The following is a 15628-nucleotide window of genomic DNA, read 5'->3' as shown; positions in this document are numbered from 1 at the left end:
AGCCCGTGGATTAGTCTGTGGGCTGCACAAAATTGTTCGGCGGGAGTTTGAGACCCCTGCTTTAAAGATTCAGACTGGTATGAAACACTGCTAGTTCTGGGCATTACCATAGGTGTAAATGCCACAGAGAGAAGTCAAAAACTGGCCCTGGCCAGGTGGCTCAATGGTAGAGCATCAGCCTAGAGTGTGGATGTCTCGGGTTCGATTCCTGGTCAGGGCACACAGAAGTGCCCATGTGCTTCTCCAACCCTCCCCTCTTCTCTCTCTCTCTCTTTCTTCTCCTCCTGCAGCCATGGCTCAATTGGAGCGAGTTGGCCCCAGGTACTGAGGATGGCTCCATGGCCTCTGCCTCAGGAGCTAAGAAGAGCTTGGTTGCTGAGCAACACCCCAGATGAGCAGAGCATCACCCCCTAGTGGGCTCGCCGGATGGATCCCAGTCAGGGCATATGAGGGAGTCTGTCTCTGGGCCTTCCCTCCTCTCACTGAATTAGGGGGGAAAAAAAGTGAAAAACCACAACCTTAGAAATACTACAAATCTGTGAATGCCAAAAAAGACAATACCAAGAATGTATTTTGCACATTAATACTGTCTGCCAGCAAGTACGTGATATATTACATTCTAAAGATATAAACAGTTTAGAGAAAATGAAATACAAATGGTTTTTAGATCACAAATGATGATAAAACTCACCAGAATGAGAACAGTAAAATAATACTAAATAAAAGACCATTTTTCACCTATCTGGATATCAAAAAGTGAAGTACCACACTGCGTTGAACATCTGCCCTCCACTGTGAGATTAACATGTCTAAAGAATGACTGCCCTCCAGCCTGGTCTCGAAATGAAAAGACCCAGGGAGCACAACTGAATACCTGAACCTGACAACCTGTGGTCAGACCAGACCTAGCCATGGCCAAGAGGGCCCACAAGGAATAAATATGTCTGCTGTTAGAGGCCACTGAAATTTTTTTTTATTATTATTTTTTTTTACATGGACAAAGAGAGAGAGTCAGAGTGAGGGATAGACAGGGACAGACAGACAGGAATGGAGAGATGAGAAGCATCAATCATTAGTTTTTCGTTGCACATTGCAACACCTTAGTTGTTCATTGATTGCTTTCTCATATGTGCCTTGACCACGGGCCTTCAGCAGACCAAGTAACCCCTTGCTTGAGCCAGCGACCTTGGGTCCAAGTTGGTGAATTTTTGCTCAAACCAGATGAACCCACACTTAAGCTGGCGACATTGGGGTCTCGAACCTGGGTCTTCCGCATCCCAGTCCGACGCTCTATCCACTGTGCCACCGCTTGGTCAGGCATGAAATTTTGAGACTACTTATTAAACAGCATTATCATGGCAAAAGCTAACAAATATACCAAGTATGAGGAAACAGTAACTTGTACGTTATTAGTGGGGCATAAACTGCGACAAACGGTGGGTGACAGAAAGGCTGTCAGTTGCCTAACCAGAGTCCGCCAACCCCTGCCAGCCTCTCACCTTACAGGCTTCATAGTCCTTCCGGATGTAGTGCAGATGTATCAGCCAGTTCTGCTTCTCCAGAATAGGGAACTCTGCAGCTGGGCAGTGTATTTGGACAAAACAAATGATCCAGTCATTGTTAGATTTTCTACTTTATCACTATCCTCAGTACATACTAACCATGAGCATTCTGCAATATCACATTAAATTCTTCATGCTGTCCCTATCTATCCCTCTTTCTGACTCTCTCTCTCTGTTAAAAAAAAAACCAAAAAACAAAAACTAAGGTGTCACAACGCGCAACAAAAAACTGATGATTGATGCTTCTCATCTCCCCGTTCCTGTCCATCTGTCTCTGTCTACCCTTCTCTCTGACTCTCTTTCAGTCTACATAAAAAAAAAAAAAAAAGAGGACGATTTGACTTTGGATGATGGATATACAACATAATCTGTCCAAATGATATAGAGATGTTTGCCCAAAATCTATGTACTCTTGTTGACCAATGTTACCCTGTTAAATTTCATTTTCTAAAGAAAAAAAAAAAAGAAAAGGAAATCAGTACACATTTACACAATATAAAAACTCCATTTACAGCCTGACCGGGCGGTGGCGCTGGGATGCGGAGGACCCAGGTTTGAGACCCCAAGGTCACCAGCTTGAGCGCGGGCTCAACTGGTTTGAGCAAAAGCTCACCAGCTTGGACCCAAGGTCGCTGGCTTGAGCAAGGGGTTACTCAGTCTGCTGAAGGCTTGTGGTCAAGGCATATATGAGAAAGCAATCAATGAACTAAGGTGTCGCAACGAAAAACTAATGATTGATGCTTCTCATCTCTCTTTGTTCCTGTTTGTCTGTCCCTATCTATCCCTCTCCCTGAGTCTCTGTCACTGTAAAAAGATAAAAATAAAAATATATAAAAATAAAAAATAAAAATAAATGCTCTGTGCTTTAAATTAAAAAATAAAACTCCATTTACAACTCCATAAAACAAAGGCTAGATGTGTCATAACATTTACACTAATAGTGCTTTTGTCAACAACCACACTTTTAAAAGCTCTAGTGCATATAGAAATAGAACACAGAGGCCCTGGCCAGTTGGCTCAGTGGTAGAGCGTTGGCCTGGCGTGTGGAAGTCCAGGGTTCGATTCCCGGCCAGGGCACACAGGAGAGGCGCCCATCTGCTTCTCCACCCCTCCCCCTCTCCTTCCTCTCTGTCTCTCTCTTTCCCTCCCGCAGCCGAGGCTCCACTGGAGCAAAAGATGGCCTGGGCGCTGGGGATGGCTCCTTGGCCTCTGCCTCAGGCGACAGAGCAAAGCCCCAGTTGGGCAGAGCATTGCCCCCTGGTGGGCGTGCCGGGTGGATCCCGGTCGGGCGCATGCGGAGTCTGTCTGCCTCCCCATTTCCAGCTTCAGAAAAATACAAAAACAAACAAACAGAAATAGAACACAGAAATAATAAGAGAAATCTGTATATAGACACATACACTGACACTGCATACAGACCTTTTTTCAGCCAGGGTTTCTGAGATTTGGCAGAGGGAAGTGGAGTTCTTCTCTGTAATGAAAGAAGTCCATGTTAAAGCACCACCAAACATCATGCTGGCTTAAAGAAGCATACAAATAACAATCACAGTAGCTCTCCAATCATGCAATTAATACATGAACTGCATTTGGGTACAAAAAATTATTTTGAATAGTTTAAAAAACAAATGTCAAGCAAACTATTAATAATATAAAATGTGTATAATATATATTCATAATGTGCAATTATAATGCATAAAATGTGCACAAATAAATGTGCTAAGCTTGCCAAGGCTCCATTGGAGCAAAGTTGGCCCGGGCACTGAGGATGGCTCTGTGGCCTCTGCCTCAGGCACTAGAATGGCTCTGGTCGCAACAGAGCAACACCCCAGATGGGCAGAGCATTGCCCCCTGGTGGGCATGCTGGGTGGATCCCGGGCGGGTGCATGTGGGAGTCTGTCTGACTGCCTCCCCATTTCCAACTTCAGAAAAATACAAAAAAAAAGAGTGCTAAGCTCTTGAACACTACATACTAGTTTATTCCTAATGCCATACTTCTAAGCAACCACCAAAAAAGTGACAACTTTAATAAAAGGCAGCTTCTGAGTTAGAGTGGCAACATTTGGAGCAGACATGGATATACCTTCTCAGAAGCTTCACAAGAGGGAAGGCAATGACAAGGGAGTTCTCATTCTATGCAGAAAACCAGATGCTGATACAGACAAGGTTTTGGATTCCTCAGTGATGGTACACCTGCTACCAGAAAGCCCATGGTGCTGCTTCCAAGCTTAAAAAGTAAAGAAACCTCAGGAACTCATGATTAAACAGGCATTAGGGCTGTGGATGTACCTTGGACTCCTTCCCTGAATCCTGGAAGGAGAGATCAATTCAGGCCTTACTAGACGATGACATTGATTTGATCTTCTAGAAGATGAGGAGAGCAAACAACAAATATCTTGGCCCTGGCTGGTTGGCTAAGTGGTAGAGCCTTGGTCCTGTGTGTGGATGTCCCTGGTTCAATTCCTGGTCAGGGCACATAAGAGAAGCAACCATCTGCTTCTCCACCCCTCCCCCTACTCTCTTCTCCTCCCACAATCATGGCTCGTTTGGAGGGAGTTGGCCCCTGGCACTGAGGATGTCTCCATGGCCTCCGCCTCAGCTGCTGACAGAGCAACACCCCAGAAAGGCAGAGCATCGCCTCCTAGAGGGCTTGCCAGGTGGATCCCAGTGGGGGTGTATGCAGATGGAGACTGTATGCCTTCCTGCCTTTCAATTAAAAAAAAAAAAAAAGGCCCTGGCCGTTTGGCTCAGTGGTAGAGTGTCGGCCTGGCGTGCAGGAGTCCTGGGTTCGATTCCCAGCCAGGGCACACAGGAGAAGCGCCAATCTGCTTCTCCACCCCTCCCCCTCTCCTTCCTCTCTGTCTCTCTCTTCCCCTCCTGCAGCCAAGGCTCCATTGGAGCAAAGTTTGCCCGGGCGCTGAGGATGGCTCTGTGGCCTCTGCCTCAGGTGCTAGAATGACTCTGATTGCGGCAGAGCGATGCCCCAGATGGGCAGAGCATTGCCCCATGGTGGGCATGCCAGGTGGATCCTGGTTGGGCACATGCGGGAGTCTGTCTAACTGCCTCCCCCTTTCCAACTTAAGAAAAAGAAAGAGGAAAAAAAAAAGGAAAACGAAATGTCTCCATGAAGATGAGAATCTTATTGATGCTGGCTGTGAATTCAAGAAACAAGCTGACTACAAAGCAACCATTAGCTCTGGGAGACTACGCACTCTGTGTGAGTTAGAGTGACAAACGCCACCACCACCCCTCCCCCCCCAACTGGCCTTCTGAGGGATCTGCTAATATCTCTCTTGCTTATCAGGTTCAATCAGTTATCTTCAGGCGTCCTGGATACCCCGACCAAATTCCGTATATACAGATTTGGATTGATGTTCTCACTGAGCAGCCAAAGTGGCTCAAAGACTGCCTCCCACCCTCCAAACTGTGAAAGAGGCAAACCCCACTAAAATGTATGATTAAGAATTTCAAAATTAGCCTGACCAGGCGATGGCGCAGTGGATAGAGCGCTGGACTGGGATGCCAAGGACCCAGGTTCGAGACCCTGAGGTCGCCAGCTTGAGTGCGGGCTCATCTGGTTTGAGCAAAAGTTCACCAGCTTGGACCCAAGGTCGCTGGCTCGAGCAACAGGTTACTCGGTCTGCTGAAGGCCTGCGGTCAAGGCACATATGAGAAAGCAATCAATGAACAACTAAGGTGTTGCAATGCGCAACGAAAAACTAATGATTGATGCTTCTCATCTCTCCGTTCCTGTCTGTCTGTCCCTGTCTATCCCTCACTCTTGACTCTCTCTGTCTCTGTAAAAAATAAAAATAAATTAAAAAATTTCAAAATTAGATTTTCCAATAATTATAATGTAAAAATTGTCTAAAGATACACTGAAAACTCTCTATGAATTAAAATGGCCAACTTTTAGAGCAGACTGGCAAAATCAAGAATTGCTAAACCCAGAGAAAGCATAGGCAGTCTAGCACACTATCACTGGCACCTACCTGCGAGTGGGGGGCATAGCCAGGATGCGGCCCAGTGCGGCAGCAGAGGCAGCAGGGGTAGCAAGGGTAGGGAAAGTAAAGGCAGCTGGGCTGCAGCTGGCTGCACAAGAAGCAGCGGAGAGAGAAAAAAAAAAAAGTGACAGGCTCCTCGCACAGCTTCGGCACCTGCCTCTCCCCCTCAGGCACCGGGAATCCCAGGCACCCTGACCAATTCCCTTATATTGACTAACAAAGAAACCTTTTTTCTTGGCTCAAGGGTTGTGCCAAGTTATTAAGACAAAATATTTTAACAGCACAGTAAGCTAGGGGCTACCACCACCTAGCTACAGCCACCCCCATCCTCTGCTTTGGCACCAGGGAATGAATCCCCGCCTCATACCTACAGCCAGACCTGAGAAGATTTACGGAATACTGCCCCTTCTAAAACCAGTGTTTTAGCCATAACAGTCAAGAATTGTAAGAAAGGGTTCTCGGGGAATTATAGGGTTACTATGCCCCTGAGGAAATTGAGGACCTTATGTAAACTAAAATAGCCCACAGTTAGAAAAATGAGTTTGAAAAATTTGTGTTTTTCAGTTTGCTAACCCAACTCTTATATTGACTTAATGTTGTAAAGCACCGTAGGTCAAAAAGAGGATTAGCATCTCTTTGCCAACCAGGTAGCCACAAAATAGTGAGTGCATATTGACCATTCCTTATTTTTCTCAGTAAATCAGTAGTTCATTGGGGGTAGTAGTTTATAATCCTCTTATTGTAAATTATACTAAATTTGTACCAATAATAAGGCATATAGAATTGTATAGTCTGCCAAATACAAAGAATTCCTTTTTGTACCAAAGATCTGTTGTTATAGAAATATTTTCTATGATAGAAATGTATGTTATTTCAAGAGTCTTTTTTTTTTAAGAGTCTTTTGTTAATTTTCTTTTTTATTTGCTATTTCATAGCCCTGTGATATTGAAATCTTGGTTTAAATATTAGGGGATATGTAATAATTAGCAGTATAATGATTCAGTATTGTTCAATGTTAGGTCACTAAACCCAGAGTGACAGTGACATATATTACTATTGATTGGCTTAACAGTAGAATTCTCATCATAATAGGAAGAAAGGAGAAAATAGAAAATAGATGACTAATTGTGGTAGTAGAAACATTTAAGTTTTGAACCCAGATGAAAAGGGCTAAAGGATGTGAACAGAAATCTGTTTCTCTTGAGCTTTTAGACATTATCTGTTAGGGTGCATAAAGTTACAGCATAAATAAGGTATGTTTTCTTAGCCTAACCAGGCGGTGGCGCAGTGGATAGAGTGTCGGACTGGGATGCGAAAGACCCAGGTTCGAGACCCCAAGGTCGCCAGCTTGAGCGCGGGCTCATCTGGTTTGAGCAAAAAGCTCACCAGCTTGGACCCAAGGTCGCTGGCTCAAGCAAGGGGTTATTTGGTCTGCTGAAGGCCCATGGTCAAGGCACATATGAGAAAGCAATCAATGAACAATTAAGGTGTTGCAACGCACAACAAAAAACTAATGATTGATGCTTCTCATCTCTCCGTTCCTGTCTGTCCATCCCTCTCTCTGACTCTGTCTCTGTAAAAAAAAAAAAGATGTTTTCTTAGAATGTAAAAGGGATTTATAATTAAGTAGAGTATAAGATTTATTTTATGAAATATTGGTCATTTCAGTTAGTGCTTTTAACTAGATCTTTAGAATTTGAGGCATAGATGTAATAGAAAATAGTTTAAATCCTTTTTCCCAAGTGACCTATAAAATTAGAAAGCTCAGAATCCCCTTTCTAGGGGAAGCCTCAAGCCTTAACAGGACTGTTAGAATCTGTACTGTTCATACATACACTGCCCCACTTAGGACAACGGAGACCACCTGGAGAAAGAAAAAGAACCATAAGTTTGCCTGACCAGGCAGTGGCGCGGTGGATAGAGCATCGGACTGGGATGCAGAGGACCCAGGTTCGAGACCCTGAGGTCGCCAGCTTGAGCATGGGCTCATCTGGTTTGAGCAAAGCTCACCAGCTTAGACCTAAGGTCACTGGCTTGAGCAAGAGGTTACTCGGTCTGCTGATGGCCTGTGGTCAAGGCACATATGAGAAAGCAATCAATGAACAACTAAGGTGTCGCAATGAAAAACTGATGATTGATGCTTCTCATCTCTCTCCATTCCTGTCTGTCTGTCCCTATCTATCCCTCTCTCTGACTCTCTGTCTGTTAAAAACAAAAATAAAAACAAAACAAAAAGAACCATAAGTTTGTCTAAGGTGTCAGAAGTTATTCAGGATCCTCCTCAGAAGACCCCCCGCAGCTTTCTTAGACTATAAAAAGCTTACAGAGTCTATGCACCTCTAGACCTAGAGGCGCCAGAAGATACTAACACAGTCAACTTAGCCTTACATAGCATTCAAATCTAGAAATTAGAAAGGAAATGTATTATAAGTTTTTTAAAAAGGTAGAAATATCAGCTGCTAAAAAAAAAAAAAAACTAAGCATTTCAGAAGGGACATTGCTTCTCCCTCACTCACATAACTAACTCTGGCCCCTAAGATGGCTGGTTAGTCAATGATGGGTAAGATTCCTGAAGACAGGCACAGTCGACGAGGGGCCATCAGGAGAAGGTCTAAGAACTTCACAAAGGTGACGCTCAAACCCTCACCCTGAAGAATGCAGGAGACTGCTCCCCTGAAATAGTGGCCATCATCCACTGTCCAGGGCAGAAAAAGAGGAAGACTCCGTAGAAACTCAAGAAAAACCAAGCAGCTGATGTTACTACCAATAAGGTAGCCATAAAACCAGTGGGGTTTTTTAGGAAATTTTAGTAACTTTACTAGAACCCTTGTTGCAAAAGGTTTTTTTGCAACCAATTAGAAAAAGATTTTGCCAGCAGGAAAGGGACAACTAAGAATAAGAATAAATAATTAGAAAAGTCAGATTTAGAATCTATTGCAGAAGGCATAATGTCCGAGTGTTTAGTCTGTACCCAAATAAATACTAAGCAAAGTAAAGAAATTATAAAGAGAAACAGGAAGAGAGGAACTTTCGCAGGTGAACATTTACAAATAGATTTTACTAAAGTAATGGACACCTTTCTAGGATAGGTAGAAGCCTTTCCTACTAGAAATGTACCACAGTAACAGTTGTTAAGAAATTGCTATATGAAATTATTCCCAGGTGGTGGTGCAGTGGATAGAGCATCAGACTGGGATGCGGAAGACCCAGGTTCGAGACCCCAAGGTCGCCAGCTTGAGCAACGGCTCATCTGGTTTGAGCAAAAGCTCACCAGCTTGAGCCCAAAGTCACTGGCTCTAGCAAGGGTTTACTCGGTCTACTGAAGGCCCGCGGTCAAGGCACATATGAGAAAGCAATCAATGAACAATTAAGGTGTTGCAACGTGCAATGAAAAACTAATGATTGATGCTTCTCATCTCTCCGTTCTTGTTTGTCCTTGTCTATCTGTCTCTCTGACTCTGTCTCTGTAAAAAAAAAAAAGAAATTATTCCCAGATTTAGCTTGCCCATTAATATTGGGTCTAACGATAGGCCTGCATTTGTATCCAAGATCTCACAGCTAGTAGGAAAGGCACTTAATATTAATTGGAAATTACATTGTGCCTACAGGCCCCAAAGTTCAGGGCAAGTAGAATGCATGAATTGGATCTTTTTTTAAAAAAAAAAAATTATTATTTTATTTTTTACAGGGACAGAAAGAGAGTCAGAGAGAGGGATAGACAGGGACAGACAGACAGGAACGAAGAGAGATGAGAAGCATCAATTCTTCCTTGAGAAACCTTAGTTGTTCATTGATTGCTTTCTCATATGTGCCTTGACCGTGGGCCTTCAGCAGACCAAAGTAACCCCTTGCTTGAGCCAGCAACCTTGGGTCCAAGCTGGTGAGCTTTTGTTCAAACCAGATGAACCCGCGCTCAAGCTGGCGACCTCGGGGTCTCGAACCTGGGTCCTCTGCATCCCAGTCCAATGCTCTATCCACTGCGCCACCGCCTGGTCAGGCCATGAATTGGATCTTAAAGGAAACTAACCAAATTTGTTTTTGAAACTGGTGAAAAGTAGCCCACCTTACTCCCCTTAGCTCTCCTTAGGGCAAGGTACACCACCTATAGGGAAGAATTCACTCCTTTTGAAATAATGTTTGGGAGACCCCCTCCCTTCCTACGAAAACTCAGAGTAGAAATAAAAGCTGAGTTAAGTAACCACTCCTTCCTTAAGTGCTTACAGGATCTAAAGATTACTCAGTAAGATGTCTTTCAAAAGACTGTCCAAGAGGCACTTCCAGCACTACCAGGAGATCCACATTCCTTCCAGCCTGTGGACTCAGTCTGGGTAAAGAAATACACCACCCAAGGACTGACTTCCACGTGGATGGGTCCAGGGTACACACACCATGGTCCTAACCACTCCCACTGCTGCCAAGGCAGAAGGCATACCCGCCTAGGTCCACCATAGCCGGTTGAAGCCTGCAGTCCCAGCAGAGACACCCTCATAGACAGCAGAGACTGACTCCACCAACATCTGTAAATTGACCCTGAGGACAGCATGCCCTGCTCCAGCCACAAACTGGAAGCTGGCTGGTCTACACACAGCAAATGCCTGAAGAAACTCACTAAGGACCTCCTTTTAATTGGACTTTAGGGAGGGAAGGAAACAGATAAAAGGAAAGCTAGAACAAGTTGTCTTGAGGGTTAATGCATGTGCTACTATGAGTTATACAGAAAGGAGATGTAAGTCCCTTTGCTAGAAGGGAAGCTACAAGGTACATGAAAAATATATATGTGCTTATACTTAACCTATAAACACTAGCTACTTAGAGGGAGGACACCTCCAAAAGGAAGTATACTTTAATTTTTTTAATTTTTTTATTTTTTTTGTATTTTTCCGAAGTTGGAAATGGGGAAAGACAGTCAGACAGACTCCCGCATGCGCCCGACCGGGATCCACCCGGCACGCCCACCAGGGGCGATGCTCTGCCCACCAGGGGGCGTCGCTCTGCTGGGACCAGAGCCACTCTAGCGCCTGGGGCAGAGGCCAAGGAGCCATCCCCAGCGCCCGGGCCATCTTTTGCTCCAATGGAGCCTTGGCTGCGGGAGAGGAAGAGAGAGACAGAGAGGAAGGAGGGGGTGGGGGGTGGAGAAGCAAATGGGCGCTTCTCCTATGTGCCCTGGCCGGGAATCGAACCCGGGTCCCCCGCACGCCAGGCCGACGCTCTACCGCTGAGCCAACCGGCCAGGGCCAGGAAGTATACTTTAAAGAGAAATTACTTAAAAAAAAAAAAAAAAAGAGAGAGAAATTACTTATTGCCAGCAAAATAAGTAATTTTGTCACCAAAGGGTTAAGATTTTTAAAATTAAGAGTTCTAACTAGAAAGAAATTGTATAGTTTTAATAATAGAAGGTATAAGGTATGGAAATACTTTTGAACAAAAAAGGAAGAAAGTAAGTTGTTATGAAAGCGTTATTTCTGAATAGTTAAGAAAGTTTATAAAATTAAGGGATTATATAAGTTGCAGAAGGTTTGTACAGGTTTATTACTACTCCGGAGAAGGAGGAAGAGAGCACTTAAGTTTAGAAGAATTCAAGCCGTAAAGCTTCTAGTATTAAGGGCACATTATCAGCCCATTCATATTTATGAAGAAACAATGATTTGATTCCCCAATAAAAGCAGTGGGGAATGTGCTGGCGTGCCAGCCCATGCTAAGAACCCCTGACCCAATTTAGCTCAACGCATAAGAGGAACTAGTTTATAGCTACAGCTACAGTAGAAAATTTGTACAAGCCTCAGCAGGTCTAATCTTGCTAACAGAGGCAGGATGCGTTCTTTGTGCGTTGGCCTTGCAGATATTGCAGGAAGGCAGTTTATTTTTTTACAAGATATTGTACAAACGTGCTGAAACAACTGTAACCTTGTGGTTTTTGCCTATAAATACCTCTCTTCCCCGGAGCTCATCACTGTCCATTGCTTCCCCGCGCAGCAGACAGATGCCGGCCGGCTAATAGAGGTTCTCCAAATTCCTAATCAATTTGGGCTCTGGTTCCGTTTCTCATGGGTTGCACCACAACACTGGTTAGGCTGACTTTTTTTTTAAGTTGAGATGAGGGGAGATAGACTCCTACATGCACCCACCCCTCTCTGGGGCCTATGTTCCAATATCAAGCTATTTTTAGCGCCTGAGGCCCATGCCCAGGCCAATCAAACCAAGCGAGCTATCTTCAGCATCCTGACCCACAGGGTGGCTTCTTCTGTGTCACCTGACCAAGAATCGAACCAAAAGGTCCTTATGCCAGGCCGACACTCTAACCATTGAGAAACCCATCAGGGACAATAAAATATATATATAAGGTCTACCGGAAAGTTCTGTCCGTTTTTGGAATAAAACAAAATACAAATTTTTCTTACCGTCAATAAACTTTTTTTTTTTTTTTTTTTTTTTTTGGTTTAGATTCATTTGTTGAACATTTAATTGTTGAATGCCTATTATATATTTGGTGCTATACTCTTAAAAATATTTTATTTATTGATTTTTTTTTTTTTAGAGAGAGAGGAGAGAGAGAGACAGAGAGAGAGAGAAGGGGGAGGAGCAGGAAGCATCAACTCCCATATGTGCCTTGACCAGGCAAGCCCAAGGTTTCGAACCGGCGACCTCAGTGTTCCAGGTCGACGCTTTATCCCACTGCGCCACCACAGGTCAGGCAATAAACTTCATTAAATAATATAATTGCCATTATTATTAATTATTTCTTGCCGCATGAGGGCAATTTGTATATCCCATTTTTGAAAAACGTTTTATCTTTTGATGCGAAAAACTGAACCAGTGCTTGTTTGATATCTTCTTCATTTTTGAATTTTTTGCTCTTCAAAAAATTTTGTAAGGACAAAAACAAGTGATAGTCGAAGAGTGTTAAGTCCGGGGAATATGGTGGATGTGACAGACATGCTTCTGTAGCATTTCTTCCTTGTTGAAATTCGTAAAAACTACAGTGGCGTAAACGAACTTTATCAGTAGCCATGGGTACACTATCGCTTCACACATAAGACTAACATGAATCAACTTTGTTTTAGTTAATTTGCTACGTCAGTATGTATACATTACGTGATAAAAATAGAGAGGCACACATGCGCCAAATTAACATGTGCTTCCATGTCGAAACTTGTGAAAGAAACGGACAGAACTTTCCGGTAGACCTTATATTTTTAAAGTACAGGACAATTCTGCCATCACAGAAATCAAATTCACATACTATTTGTGAACACCTATCTACATACCTGCAATGAGCACTAAAGAATAAGCTATATTTGTAGCAATGTCATGTTACCATATCTCACATTTAAGATTATGTAGGTGAAGTACTGTCTTTGACATGTTTCCACCCTCTAAAACAGGGGTCCCCAAACTTTTTACACAGGGGCCAGTTCACTGTCCCTCAGACCGTTGTTGGGCCGCCACATACAGTGCTCCTCTCACTGACCACCAATGAAAGAGGTGCCCCTTCTGGAAATGCAGCGGGGTCGGATAAATGGCCTCAGTGGGCAGTAGTTTGGGGATGCCTGCTAGTAACACTAATCATGGCTTTTTCTTTTTTTAATTCGTAACCTAACAAAAATCTTGGCATTGGACCTCCATTCCTGCTTTCAGAATTTTCTTTTTTTTTTTTTTTTACAGAGACAGAGAGTCAGAGAGAGGGATAGATAGGGACAGACAAACAGGAAGGGAGAAAGATGAGAAGCATCAATCATCAGTTTTTCATTGTGACACCTTAGTTGTTCATTGATTGCTTTCTCATATGTGCCTTGACCGCGGGCCTTCAGCAGACCGAGTAACCCCTTGCTCAAGCCAGCGACCTTGGGTCCAAGCTGGTGAGCTTTGCTCAAACCAGATGAGCCCGCGCTCAAGCTGGCGACCTCGGGGTCTCGAACCTGGGTCCTCCGCATCCCAGTCTGACGCTCTATCCACTGCGCCACCACCTGGTCAGGCCAGAATTTTCTTATCACACTAAAATAATTTGATTTCTCTATTAAAATAAAAGAGAAAAGAACTTAAAACGGCCCCTCTGACAGATAACACTGGCCTTGACAGCCAATGTGTCTGTTTCCCAGGGCGTTTTTCAAAGGGCAATAAATGCCAAACGAGTAACTCGTCGTTTTAACAAACGCTCAGAGCAAGCTCCAAAACCGATACTAAAATAAGGTGGGCAAAGTTTCACACTTGGAACTTAATAGAAATTAACATCCAGTGATGAATAACATGCCTCAAAAACGACGGCTCCTGGGGTCACCCCGAATTCACCCGGGCTACTTTGCAATGGCAACTCTGCGGAATTTAATCCCCGGAGCCTTTAGCTAAACCTAATCCCAGCAGAGAAAGCCCAGCCCGGTCCCGCAGGAGGAAGCGGGCCCATCGCGCCCAGATTTATGTCAAATTCAATGCCTAACCCAGGATCAACAGGCTCCGCCGGACTCTGCACAAGCGATGGTCGGTGCCTTTCCAAACCCAATGAGACGGCGAAGACCAGGCTAGCAAAGAGCCATTTCTGACAAAAACGGCCCCTTTCTGTCCAGCGGACGCCAACAGGGACCCAGGCCCCGCGCTGCAAAGAACCTGCCGGGCTGCGGGCGGGCCGCTTCCCGGGCAGCCCGCGCCTCCCCCTCCCGCGACCGCTAGTCGGGCTCCGCACGAGTCCCAACCAACGGCGGCTTCCGCCGGCCGCTCCGCCCGGTCCCGCACGGCGGTCAGGACACCGCACAGAACCCACGCTCACCGTCGCGAGTCTCTCCTCAGCCATCTTGGCCCCGCCCACGGCTGCGCGGCCGGAAGTCATCGGTTTCCCAGAAGACCGAACAAACGGATGTGGTTGGACTCGGGCCGTGGGGAGGGCCTGGCCGGAAAAGTAGCAGTTGGGTTGGTAGGGGGGGGGGGGGGGCACCCTAGGTGTCCGAAAGGCGCTGGAGGGCTGGCGACTGCTTGCCTTAGGGACTGGCGCACCTGAGGCAGCACCGCGGCCTCGCCTAGCCGGCTTCCGTGCCGCTCTGCCTTCTCAGCCGCAGGGCAATGAGGAGCTTAAACGGGACTGAAAAATCTCTGTCGCGTGGTGACTTCGGAGCTGTCCTGTCATCACAAGTGCAAGGTGTTACGTGTTCGTGGTGACGCTGGTGTAAACAAACCTAGTTGTGTACAGGGCATGATACTTGATGATAAACAACTGTTTCTGGTTTGTGTGTTTACTATTCTTTTTATTGTCACTTTAGAGTGTACTCTATCTACTTATTTTAAAAAGTTTGCTGTTAAATAGTATGGTGTGAAACCTGCAGCCAATTCGAACAGCTTGTGTGCGATTCTTGTTGCGTCATTTTTCTCTTGACCTTGATGTAATTTCCCGTAAATTTGATATCGCCTAAGTGCAGCGTTTATAAAGTCTGCCGTGGTGGAAAATAACATCCTGGGCCTTCATGTTCGCTCACTCCTCTCTCACTGACTCTCAGAGCGACTTCCCGTCCTGCAGCCTCCATTCATGCTAAGTGCCCTATAAGACTGTACCCTTCTTTGTCTTTCATATGGTACTAGCTGTACCCAGCCACGTGTTGCTGTGGCTCAGTCTGGTTAAATGGAAAAGAAAGAAAAGAGAAAGTGCACGTTTCTAATATGTTTAATTTCACAATGCTTGTGGGTATACAATATTTTTTGTTGTTCCATTGTCTGCAGATATAGAGATTGTATGGTTTGCCTAGTCTAGAACACGCAACATATAATTGTCCATGTGAGAAGCAATTCGTTTCCAGATCTAAACCGCACAAATCTAAAGATTTTCCCTGAGCTTTGTTGATGGTGACTGAAAACGCCAATCGAATTGGGAACTGCAATCTCTTAAATTGAAATGGCATATCCGTTGGAATCATAGGAATGCGAGGAATGAGGACATCTTACCTTTGAAAAGTTCTGTCAAGATTGTTGCTTCTTTGACGTTGCTCATTAATTTTTTTACTGCAAACCGCATGCCGTTGCAAAGCTTTGGCTGGTTGATATTTTGCAACATGATAATTGGCACGCTGATTTTCAACTGCAGTACGT

The 15628-nt window shown here is 44.7% G+C and overlaps 1 protein-coding gene across 5 annotated transcripts in view; it reads right to left on the bottom strand.

The window, feature by feature from the left end:
- The window catches only part of BBS4 (Bardet-Biedl syndrome 4), a 948798-nt gene extending 934343 nt beyond the window's left edge, over positions 1-14455 (bottom strand). For 4 of the 5 annotated variants that reach the window (XM_066278068.1, XM_066278067.1, XM_066278064.1 and 1 more), the window contains exons 1-3: positions 14322-14455; positions 2982-3033; positions 1500-1579 (exon numbers count right to left, since the gene is read on the bottom strand). In XM_066278068.1, coding sequence (XP_066134165.1) covers positions 1500-1579; positions 2982-3033; positions 14322-14381 — 192 coding nt within the window. In that variant the 5' untranslated portion in view covers positions 14382-14455. The remainder of the gene's footprint in view (positions 1-1499; positions 1580-2981; positions 3034-14321) is intronic. The other variant, XM_066278065.1, reaches the window with a different exon arrangement.
- Between the last annotated feature and the right edge of the window lie 1173 nt (positions 14456-15628).

This window comes from Saccopteryx bilineata, chromosome 4 (genome assembly GCF_036850765.1).
Source record: "Saccopteryx bilineata isolate mSacBil1 chromosome 4, mSacBil1_pri_phased_curated, whole genome shotgun sequence".
In the NCBI taxonomy this organism is placed as follows: domain Eukaryota; kingdom Metazoa; phylum Chordata; class Mammalia; order Chiroptera; family Emballonuridae; genus Saccopteryx; species Saccopteryx bilineata.
The sequence above is the reverse complement of the archived record's forward strand: the minus strand, read 5'-3'. Positions and strand labels throughout refer to the sequence as shown.